The sequence below is a fragment of the Micropterus dolomieu genome, unplaced genomic scaffold (assembly GCF_021292245.1).
Source record: "Micropterus dolomieu isolate WLL.071019.BEF.003 ecotype Adirondacks unplaced genomic scaffold, ASM2129224v1 contig_1230, whole genome shotgun sequence".
Taxonomy (NCBI): Eukaryota; Metazoa; Chordata; class Actinopteri; order Centrarchiformes; family Centrarchidae; genus Micropterus; species Micropterus dolomieu.
The window spans coordinates 1-12,280 of record NW_025730220.1 but is presented as its reverse complement, the minus strand read 5'-3'; the positions used below and the strand labels follow the sequence as shown (position 1 = coordinate 12,280).

Below are 12,280 nucleotides of genomic sequence, written 5' to 3'. Positions count from 1 at the left end.
TACACTTCAACTGGACTTGGGTGGGGCTGGTGAGAGGTGACCGCGAATACGGGCGGTACGCCATGGAAGGTTTACTGAGAGAATTAGAGGGTACCAAAGTGTGTGTAGCATATCAGGAAATTATACCTCTGCTCTACAATCGCCGGAGGGTGCTGGAGATCATGCAGGTAGATACAAAGACATGTATAAAGTTTTATAGCATTACAGATTTTTTATTTTACCTCAAGACCTGTTCACAGTGGGTATTGCTTACACACTACTGTAACATTATAACTTTCACCAGCAACTAGTAGTGTAAGGAATTACTATTTCCAAAACTATAATAATATTACAGTTACTAATCCTAGTAATGCTACGTTACAGCGTTACCAGAACACACCATCCTTGACATGAATGCGCAACTGCACGGCAGGGCAGCGGCACCAGACCTTATGTTAAGTCAGCTGTTAGCCAAAAAGCTAAAGAAATAATGGAGAACGAGGGATAGGCATTCTTTCGGTAGCTTTTAGTTGCTATTGCCATTATTGTGTCACAGTCAAGGATGCTAAGAACATTGTTGTAATTATTGATTTTATTACAAAAAGCCTTAATTCTAAGGCTACATTCAGACTGCAGACCTTAATGCTCAATTCCGATATTTTTCCCAGATTTTCCCGATTTTTTTGTTTGACAGTTCACATTATTGCTTATATGTGGCCCATATCAGACTTCAGTGTGAATTGTCCGCAACCTTAAAGTGACCTGCCCGTGCAGAAGAATAACATCACACGCAGCACGCTGTTGTGCAAAAGTAAACACAGCAACAGAGGTTAGCTCCAGTTAGCTCATACTCGCTAACCCTCCCAACTTCCACAGCAGACTCCCGTATTTCATTGTCCTCTCGTGGGTCACATTTCTCCCTAATTAAGTGTTCACAACTTTCTGTCCTTTTCATTACGGTTTCTGGTGCTGTACAACGCAACTGCCCCACAACTCACAACCTCTCTCTCTGTCTCTGTCTCTGCACAGACAAGTAGCATGCACATAACTCAGAGGACATCTCTGGATTTGGGTCACTTTGGCCTGCAGTCTGAACGTAGCCTAATTTATTGAAGCATCAGCTAAAGCAGTACGGCAATGTGACACTTAAAGAAAGAAACTCTGGCGGCTACTGCCAGTGATGCATGCGCTCGTGGTAAGAGAGTGGCGTTTAGCAACATTTTATGTTTTTTACATTTGTAAAATGAGCTGGCTGAACAGTTTGTCCATCAAACTGAGTGGGGGAGAAAGTAATATATTAACGTAACAAGGACGTAACTAGTTACTTTTAATACCTAATAATAAGTAAAATAATATTTTTAACTGCACATCATGGCCATTAAAGCCTCAATGTCTAGACCTATTATATCAGTTTATCATCATATATGAACATCATTTATCAACAACCTTCTGGGCCCATATAAGAGGTCACCTAAACTTAATTCAGGCTATGATACCTTAACATAAACTGAAAATAAATAAAGTGACTAAACTGACCTAACAACAACAAAACTAACGCAACAAACTGATCAAAAAGGGGAACATAATGGCTGATTAGACCATTCTAGAAACCAAGAGATAACATCAAGACAAACACTACCAACCAAACTACAAATTCATCAAAACATGACAATGAGTCAGTATAAATATTTTACCTGTTTTAACAAACCAAAGCAAAAGCACCAACAAACTGGTTCAGTGTGTACTATTTAGGAGGATCTATTGACAGAAATGCTGTATAATATACATCACCATGTTTTCAGTGGTGTATAAAGATTCTACATAATGAACCATTATGTTTTTATTACCTTAGAATGAGCCATTTCTATCTACATACAGCATGGGTCCCCTCACCTGGAAGTTGCCATGTTGAGCTGCCATGTTTCTACAGTTATTCTGACACCTGAGCACGTAGCGAGGCACACATCACCAGATAGATAAACACTCTCGATGAACTTGACTGAAAGTAGCACTAGATGGCTTAAATGACAGACGAGCGTAAAATTGGTTATCAACGTGCACTTATACGCCAGTTTATTGAAGACACAGCACTCAATGTGGTCAAGCTGTTGAAGTGTGAAATTATAAATAATACAAAAGTGACTATGAAATAATGAACATAAATAATATGAAATACAAAGAAATACGAGCAGAAAGAAATTCTATAAACCTAATCTTGTATGTGATTCAGGAGGAACGGGTTGTCTTAGTGAGTAATTTGTTCATTTTCACGCATGCGTGAATAGTCTTGGACTCTTACGTTCACTCGTTACACAGCAGCTGCAAGGTCTCCGTCAGCACAGGAAACAGAATTGATTAGTTCACCACTCTCAACTGTGGTTCTCTGGGTTTGAGTCATTCATTTTTCACGTGACATCTTGGCTACTGTGGAGCAGGAATGAACTAATCGTTCAGCACTCACATGGGTCCTCCTGGGAGTCTGTCTTCACTCGGCAGGCTGACTAACTGCCAGCACCGGGGAATGAGAGGCAAGTCAGTTGTCAGGTAACAGTCACTGGGCTGACATATATCTAATATCTATTTTGATAATTTTGTGACATTTAATAAAGCATAACGTTATTACAGCGCAGTTATGTTGTGCTAAGTTATAGTTTTAACACAGTCGCACCGTAACTTTAGTCCTGCTAGTGTTTACAGCCAACAGCTGATGAGAGTTGTTCTGGGTCCACTTCAGAGCCCTGACAGAGTTCTACCGGGAGCTGTCTCCTCTCCAAGACAAGTGGACTGGGTCATTAAAACATTAAAACACAGCCACATAGCAATGTTAGCCCTGAACACAACTTAACTTTTACTTTTTATTTATCGACAGAGGCGTGCTGTTGTTTCACCGCTCCTCACTGGTGAACAACCTGCAGTGTTTGAGATTATTATAAAATTTGTTAAATTTTAATAAGAGTGTGTTTTATTCATCTAGTGTGTCAAGCTTATTACTTCAATATATTCCCTGTAAATCTGATGTTAATATATAGATTTTACTCATGGATAGGCGTTAGGCTACTGTATGAATGAGCACTAGAGATATAGTGATAGTAATTATAAATATATATATATGGCTGGCCTGGTTGTATACTCAGGAAAGATTGTGAAAATGGATGGATTTAGCGTAGTGGCTTAATTGAATATTACTGTTTTTTTAAAAATCACCCACTAGGCTGCAGCTCCGCAATAACCAGCCTAGTTAAAATGAACGAAATGACACAAAAAAAGATTAGTTCATTTAAATGAATGAGATTTGGTGACTCGAGTCTTTCAAAAGAGTGACTTTTCCCATCACTAGTCTAAAATGACAAGAACAGGTCACATTTACTTAATGACCTACAGGAGGTGCTACAAACACTTGAACAGAATGAATGCATGTAACATTACAACAGTAGCCCGAAAAAGAAGAAGCAGAACAACAACTAACGTTAGTAGTAGTAGTTGTATTAGTCTACTGTGTTTTAGAAGTTTGGACAAATACAGGCCCACGAGTATTATTTAGCAAGAGATGACAGAGGATGTCGGCCACTGTAGCTTCTCCTGTACATTTGAAAAGGGAGGGGTTAGCGGTGATTGATTCATGTAGTTAGTTGTCGGAACATTTTTTATTTTTTTTTCCATTAAGAAAGTGTACATGGGACATAAAAAAGTAAACAGAACTTTGATTCGTGCAAAATCACATATTGCATATATATATTTAGCAAACATGTAGTTTGTAATGTGGTGATTTGAACCAGTTTGTGATTTGCCTGGGGGATGCGTGGGATTTCCCCCTTTCTGGGCTATATATCCCTGCCTCTGCTAAATAATCCCCCCCCTCAAAGTGATCAATGCTCCTACAGAATCTGAATTTGACTTGGCTGTTTCCCTCTTGCTGCCACCAAGAATCAGCCCGCTGTGACCCTGTTACTATTCGTTACAAGAGCAATTCCAAGTAAGAGGCTTGTTAAAGTGTCTGGGCAGAGATTTAGGTTATTAATACTATTATTAAACCATCCTGTTGATCTTCATGGGGTGGACTGCACTGTTCTCTACACTGTTGTCCAGCAGCTGGTAAATCTGCTGTCTATTAAGATATCACTGGGAAAACACATTCTTGAACAGAACTAAACTAAGAAGAAGACTGCTGGAAAGATTTTAGCTATTTAGTGGCTTTGTCTCTGAAAACCCATGTCGTTGTTTCCAATTATGCTTTTTTCCATAGCACTGATGGGGACTTTAGTTGCTTCCTTCTGGTGCTGAGGGAACTCCTACATAACTGGGCAATGTCTGACTGCAAGCCAGACCAGTGTAAATGGCATTTCATGCAAGCAGTGGTTTTGTGTTTCCCTAGGTGGCCACCCCATGGCATAGAGTGGCCCAAGTTAAATCTTGCTTCTCAGGCTACCTGAAGGAACGCTAGCTGGTAAACCTGCCCATTCTGAAGGAAATACTCTTCCCTTGATTTATCAGGCTCCTTCTCTTAAAGTATGATAATTTTGCTGCATTGAATTATATCGGTAGGCAACTGAAAACCTAAGGGCATGTCTGGAGCAGTCTCAACTGTTGGTTTTACAGCAGTGTGTTTGAATTTTGCTTCTTTCATCTGCTTACATGGCTTCTGAGACTGCCAGGGTTGTGTCTTCAGCTCAGTACCATAGAAAGACAAGGCACTGAGGGTTGGGGAATGCTTGTCTGCTTGCTTGGCCTCTGGCAACAGCAATATTATAGCTTTGTCCCAAGTTTAGCAAATCAAAAAGTATCTTCAGCAAGTCATGGACAAATTTATTTAGGGGCTCCCCAATGTGCATTGTTTTCGGGATGATATGTTTGTAACCGGACGTGACAATGTAGATCACCTGCAGCGGGAAAAATATTAGTTCTTCAAAAGCTCACTGGAACACTTGGGACATATCATTGATACAACAGGCCTCCACAAATCATTTTGTGCAGAAGCTGAAGCTTTCGTTGAAAGCTTCCAGGGGGTCGACCATGACAAATTAGTCCCCTGCCATAATCTTCCTCTGGCGTCTGCTCCGCTCTCGCTTCAACCTCCTCAAACCAAGTGTGGCGGCTGTAGTGGATCGGGCTAAGGCAGGCCAGCAGGATCGCAGGGCCCCTTTTCGCCAAGGACAAGAGTTTTGCAGCTGGGGACCCTGTCCTGGTCCGTTATTATAGGCGGGGGGAAGAGAAGTGGATGCCTGAGGCCAGTGTCTTACACGGTGGATGTGGACTCTGCGCTACACCGGAAATGCCACACAGACCAGATGCTTGTGCCCAGAGAGCCAATGCAACCAGCTTTTTTAGATCAAACGGCTACTGTCTCCATGAAAGACTCAGTATCTATTTCCCCAGTGGTGGGGCTGGATCCCCCCTAAAAAGATCACCCAACCTCCCAAACGGAGGTAGGCGACCCAGGACCAGCCGAAGGAGCAGTTGAAGTGTTTTGGGGATGAACTGTTGATATGTGTTATAAGGTATTTTAGTGTGGTTCTGTTGGAACATTCCATGTGTCATTCTTAATCAACAAGGTTTTGTAGAGACTGCCATCTAATAAGCGGGAAGGAAATGTGATGTATGGGATTGTGTGTCCTTTCTGGTCATTGTTCCTGGGTGCGCCAGAGAGCGACAGTGATTTGCTTCAGGTGGGTTTTTGGCGGTCTCTCTCACTGTTCTTGTACTCTGGCAGTTCTGGATTAAACAGCTCAATGCAACACATGGAAATATACAAATTATATACAAAAACAAAGATGCTTTGCTTGGAGGTGTCAGTGGTGAATCAGCTTGCTGGTTCTCTCTTACAGGAGGCTTACCCACCCCTGGCAGTAGCCTCTGGTGGTATTGAAAGGCTTTTCGAATAGGGGTCTTCATAGTAGCCTTCCAGGTGGTATTGCTCTATGGCCGGCTCTTTTTTGTGGGTGGCAGCTTCAGCAGCTGATTTAGGACCATGCTCCCTAACACAAACCTCAAGCTCAAAAGATGACAATTTTCAAGTGTTCCATGATAATGTTTTTACTAATTTCCATAACTGGTCAGATCCACTTCCCATACAGCACTTCTAAGACTTGCATAATACAGTATATTATAATCCCTTGGGGTTCAATCATATCCATATGATCAAAGGCACCTGTGTTCACTATCATAATTTTCCCAGCACTGGTAACTCAAAAGAAATATGAATTAGGACAACTTTAGGTAAACTTAACTAAAGGAAAATGAAAGTTACTGCACTGAAGTAAACTAAATGTGTGCACAACAAATATAGATTACATCATCATTACATGTACATCATCATTTATATGTATTGTTGGGTTTTAACTCTGTTCAAGGAGCTGGGTCATATTGACCATTACAGGGCTCCTATGAATCTTGCTCATCACTTATATTTAACCTACCTTTTTTTGCTTTCTTTCTCTTTCCTTCTTCATTATCTGCCATCCGATAAAGGTGATGCGTAGCTCTTCAGCAAAAGTGGTGGTGGTATTTTTAGATGAGGGGGAGATGACACCTTTCCTGAGAGATTACATGACGCAAAACATCACTGGAATCCAATGGGTGGCTAGCGAGGCCTGGGTCACAGCATCTGTCTTTTCTGGGAGCGAGTATTACCCCTACATGGGAGGCACCGTTGGGTTTGGCATCAGAAAAGGTCATATATCCAGACTCAGTGAGTACCTGCAGACTGTAAATCCATGGATGTATCCAAGTAGTCTACTGGTTAAGGAGCTGTGGGAATCTTTGTATGGTTGCAGTGCCTCTCAGTCCTTTAGCCCACACTTGCCTCTCTGCTCAGGACAGGAGTCCTTGTTGAAGCAGCATTCAGCTTACATGAATACATCCAGCCCTAGAGTGACCTATAATGTCTACAAGGCTGTTTATGCAATTGCCCACTCCCTCCACAACCTTCTTCTCTGTCAACCAGGCAATGGGCCTTTTCAAAATAACTCATGTGCTCAAAGCAACAACATACACCCCTGGCAGGTATAATCCAGTATGCTTACTGTTACGATATTGAATTTAATTTTATTTCACTTAATTTCATTAATTTTAATTCATAATATCTATTGGTTGTCAAGCTCCAATACTATCTCCAGGAAGTGACTTTTAACATTGCCGGGGAGAAGGTGAACTTTGACCGAAAGGGCGACTCCATACCTTATTATGATGTAATCAACTGGCAGAGAGGCACAGGTGGGAACACCGAGTTTGTCAACGTGGGATTGTTTGATGGAACGAAGCCTGCCGGAAAGGAGCTGGTGATCCATGAGGACAGAATAATTTGGGCAGGACATCAGAGTGAGGCAAGCTGCTCACACTGTGTTTTTACCTTCATCAGATGCCAACTGTTAAAGTTCTGTAGGTTGAGGTGGAGGTAAATCAGAACAGGCGGGACAAGCTAGATCTGATCTGAGTTCCTTTACAGTTAACAGTAGAGATTCAAAGCCCCTCATCCAGTATGACATGTTTAGGGATTTAATACTTTACCATTGCATTCCTTATGGTGGAATTCTTATGAAATAAAATGCTGATTGCATGAAACGATTATCTATTTTTGAATAGTTTTCAGCTTAAATCCTGAAACTGAATGTTTGACTATTTTCTGAAACTACATGTAGTCACTTGTTTTATATGTATATTTATGTTTGTCTATTTCTACATATTGAATAGAACTACATATTCCTAAATAGCTTATGGCCAATAACCCAGTCCTTGTGTGAAAATTACAGCTAAGCCTCTCCACTGTGTTCTTCCTGTCTACATTTTCTGACCAAATAGTTTAAAAGCCTTTCAAAGGTGGCAACAATTAATTATTTCACCATCAACATCATAATGATTATTCATAATGTTTTCCCTGATTAATCTGCTTGAATTTTTACTTTATATTAAAATGTCAGAATGCTCATGACAATATCTTTGAGTCTAAAGTGATAGTGTTTGTAATGTCCAATCAACAGTGCAAAATGCAAAGACATTCAATTTAAAGTGATGTTCAACAGAGAAAAGCATCACATTCTCACATGTGAGGTGCTGGAACCAGTAAATGTTGCTTAACAAATGGCTCAAGCAATTTTCAAAATAGTATTTTTTCAGATAATGTACTAATCACACTAATCACTATAGAGCTGAAAGCCATTATCTGCTCCATAGGTGCCAGTGTCTGTGTGCAGTGCCAGCTGTCTTCCAGGGTCCCGGATGGCTGTCCGTCATGGAGAACCTGTTTGTTGCTTTGACTGTGTACCATGTGACAGTGGCAAAATTAGCAATCAGACAAGTGAGCTTAAAACCAAACAATAAAAATCACAACCATTCAAATGTAATATGTTAAAACTAAGTTTTGTTTGAATCCTAAATATGTTTAAATTAACTCTTTTTTTATCCCCCTCCCTTTAGATTCAATAGAGTGCACATTTTGTCCTGAGGACTTCTGGTCAAACAAAGACAGAACCGCCTGCATCCCCAAGATGGTGGAGTTCTTGGCCTATGATTCCTTGGGCACAGCCCTGACAGTGATCTCTGTAGTGGGCGCCTGCCTCACTACAGCTGTCTTTGCAGTCTTTTTCTATCACAGAAACACAGCCATCGTCCGTGTGAATAACTCCGAACTCAGCTTCTTAATCCTGCTTGCGCTGACTCTGTGTTTCCTGTGTTCCCTGGTGTTCATTGGGGAGCCAACATCTTGGTCCTGCATGCTGCGCCACACTACCTTTAGCATCACATTTTCACTTTGCATCTCCTGCATTCTGGGGAAGACTCTGGTGGTGTTGGCTGCTTTCACTGCCACCAGGCCAGGGGACAACATCATGAAGTGGCTGGGGCCCAAACAGCAGAGGGTCATTATCTTCAGTTGCACTCTGGTTCAGGTGGTTATCTGTGCTGCCTGGCTCCTTGATGCTCCCCCTTTTCCATCCAGAAATACACAATATGAACGCTCAAAGATCATACTGGAGTGTAGTGTGGGCTCCAGCCTCGCATTCTGGTGCGTTCTAGGATATATTGGTCTACAGACCTGTCTGTGCTTTGTACTCGCTTTTCTGGCCCGTAAATTGCCGGGCAACTTCAACGAGGCCAAGTTCATCACTTTTACCATGTTGATCTTCTGTGCTGTGTGGCTGGCATTCATCCCTGCTTACATCAGCTCCCCTGGGAAGTATGCAGATGCAGTGGAGTCATTTGCCATTCTGGCTTCCAGCTTTGGCTTGTTGTTCTGTCTGTTTGCTCCAAAGTGTTACATTATTTTACTAAAGCCAGAAAAAAATACAAAACAGTACCTTATGGGAAAAGAAAATAAGTAATATCTCATATATTAACCATTTAAAAATATTTGCCATTTCGATTCAGTTTTATAGTTCAACTTTATTTAAAGATGTTTAGCAGAAGTTTGTAAGACTTAATTTGTGGAAAATAAAGGTCTACAATTGCGCTGACCATGAGTGTGTGCGAGCTTCTACAAAGCTATAACATTACATTGCATTTATTTGGCTTTTACTTTTATCCAAAGCTTTTAATAGTAAGTGACTTTTTTCATCTACGGAACATCTCCAGACCACTCACTGCTTTAACTCAACATTTCACAGTTTTAGCCAATGCCAAGCTTTTGGTCACATCACACATTAACTACTGCAATGCATGCAATCCATGCATAGATGTACTGCTATATACACAAAAGTGCAATAACATGTGGTTTGCAAACACTTTCAACAAATAAAGTGTTTTTACCAGCAGTATTCCCTTTGCACAGTAGCAAAAAAATATTTCTTGTAAATCTCAACTTAAACATTAATGTAATCAAATCAAATATAAAACCAAAGCTATTTGCTACTGCCAGGGCATTACCTTTTATAGCTTGCTGAAACAAGTTTGAGTCCAGAGCCACAATCATAACATTGTAACAGCCTGCTGCCAAAGTTGAATTGTCTTCAACTTTTTGTATGCGATGTGGAGCACAAATGATTGGAACAAAGACTGATCCTCGCTATTTGTGAGTTTCCAGAATCTATTACTGTTTACTAAATAGGACATCAACAGGAGGGAATTCGCATGTTGTGATTTTAAGAACATTCCTAATATTGACATCTTCCCCAATAATAATCAACATGCACTGTGTAGCAATCCACTTCGCTATAGCATTTGATTGCTTGTCTTGTCACACTGTATCCAACGTAGTCTACCGAAGCCTCCCTCCACTGCTTGTTTGGGTGGGTGATTTGCAGGCTGATCAACATCCCACTTTTAGTGAATTGACTAGGGGTCACCTCCGTGACCCATGGTTTGACCATATCTATATTCAGAGCCAGTGAGCAATGGACTTTCAAAATAATAATAATAAAAACTGCGTTAACTTGATAATAACACGTTAACGTGCCCAGCCCTAAATAATAATAATAATAATAATAATAATAATAATAATAATAATAATAGGACAGATTAATAATTGTAGCAGCGGGTGTCAAGCAAGAACATGGGGGCAGACCACTTTATTAAATGGACCACAGACATGATGGAGTCATGAAAAAGTAATGCTTAGTTAAGTAGTCACAAGATCGCTGACGTAATTGCTGACGTAATCTGTACTCTGCGCATGCGTTGGCGTCTGTATCTACCTGTCGGAAGCTCCGTCTTAAACCGGACTCTTATCCAGTTTTTATCCACACTTTTTCGTTACATTTTTTATATCCTTTTTATTTAACTTAAGTTTTACGTGGGTCAAGGATTTTAGTCATCCAACATGGGTTTTAAGCTAGATGACCGTAAAAACGCTATCAACGCTACTGATCACAGACACAACAAAGCTCCGGCGGCTATACTAGCCGAGATAACTCTGCCCCATGAGGACTGCACACTCCTTAAGAAAGCAAACAAAAAGATTGCTGACCTTATGGAAGACATCTGACGACTTTCAGAGGAACTCAAAGAGAAAGATTCCCTGCTGACTGGCTTTATGGATGTGGCTTCAGTACAAGCCAAACAGATTGTTTCTCTTAGCGCAACCGCCAACATCCAGGACACCGTGTTATGGGACCCCTCTGGCCTTCCCAGGCTTTCCTCCTGCTCGACTCCGAAGCATCAGTCAACCTGGGCTGAAGTGGTGGTCCGTGGCTGCAAGAGAGGCTCGGATGGGGCTGCCTCTCCTCCACACATTGGCCTCTCCAACCGCTATGCAGCCCTGTCTGACGACACTCTGGTTCATCCAGCGGATGCATCTGCGGCTTCGAGTCTCCCTGATACGGATCCCTTTCGGCGGATAGTGTCTGCTGACACTGTTGCATGTCCTCCACCGGCTACATCTCCCGCGCTGGGCCGCCGGTCTGCCGCTGGGCTTGATCGGCGGCCGTCATCCCGGTCAAAAACCTTCGCTTCCCGACGTAGGATCCTGAAAGAGGCTGTGCTCAGACGCTCTGGAGGCCGTCTCTACCCTGCACCGTCGGATAGCCCTTCTCTCAGGTCTGTTACTGCTACTCCAACACAACACTCGGCAGCTCACACACTCCATCCTCAGTCCGCACACAGTGTTGAAGCAGATTCTGCTCAGTCCTGCTCTGGACCGGCATCTCCTCATCCCCTTTTCTCCCCAACCACACTAATAATTGGTGACTCCATAACCAGAAACATCCGTTTCTTTAACGCTACCACTCACTGCTTCCCCGGTGCCACCACGGCTGACATTTTAAACAAACCAGGACCTAATGCCATCGCTCCCGTCCTCCATCACAAGAGTGATAGTCCATGTCGGAACAAATGACACAGCTCTTCAGCAGTCTGAGCTGACAAAATCAGATTTTAACCGTCTTTTAAACTTTTTAAAGCAGTGTGGAAAGTCCGTTTTTATCTCTGGTCCCATTCCCACAGTTGGTCGCAGTGCTGGCCGCTTCAGTAGACTCCTTGGCCTCCACGACTGGCTCCAGTCCGCCTGCAGGGCTCACCGTGTGTGTTATGTGGATAATTTTAATATTTTCTGGCAAAGAATGTCTCTTTTTAAGACAGACGGACTTCACCCAAACAAACGGGGCTCAGAAATGTTAGCTGCGCACATACAGCATGTGGTGCGGTCCACACATGACTTACGTGAATGACTAATCATTCATGCAGCACACCTGGACACACCACCGCTCACTGAACAGATCTCTGCCTCACTGCCACAAACAACTGCCTCCACATGCTGGCATGTAAAGCCGTCTGCTCCCAGCGCTGTTCCAAAGACTTCTATTCCTGTCATCATCACGCATAGACCAGTAAACCAAAATGTGCACATCCCACACAGAAATAATAGTAATCTCTTAAGGAT

General features: G+C 42.1%; 1 protein-coding gene across 1 annotated transcript; it reads left to right on the top strand.

The window, feature by feature from the left end:
• Window positions 1–5: 5 nt before the first annotated feature.
• On the top strand, window positions 6–9,290 carry LOC123964225 (extracellular calcium-sensing receptor-like; the record flags this gene model as incomplete). Its single annotated transcript, XM_046041312.1, has 5 exons — window positions 6–167; window positions 6,445–6,978; window positions 7,074–7,298; window positions 8,146–8,269; window positions 8,389–9,290. Coding segments are annotated over 5 exons (1,947 nt in total), but the record flags the coding sequence as incomplete, so codon positions are not given.
• Window positions 9,291–12,280: the final 2,990 nt, after the last annotated feature.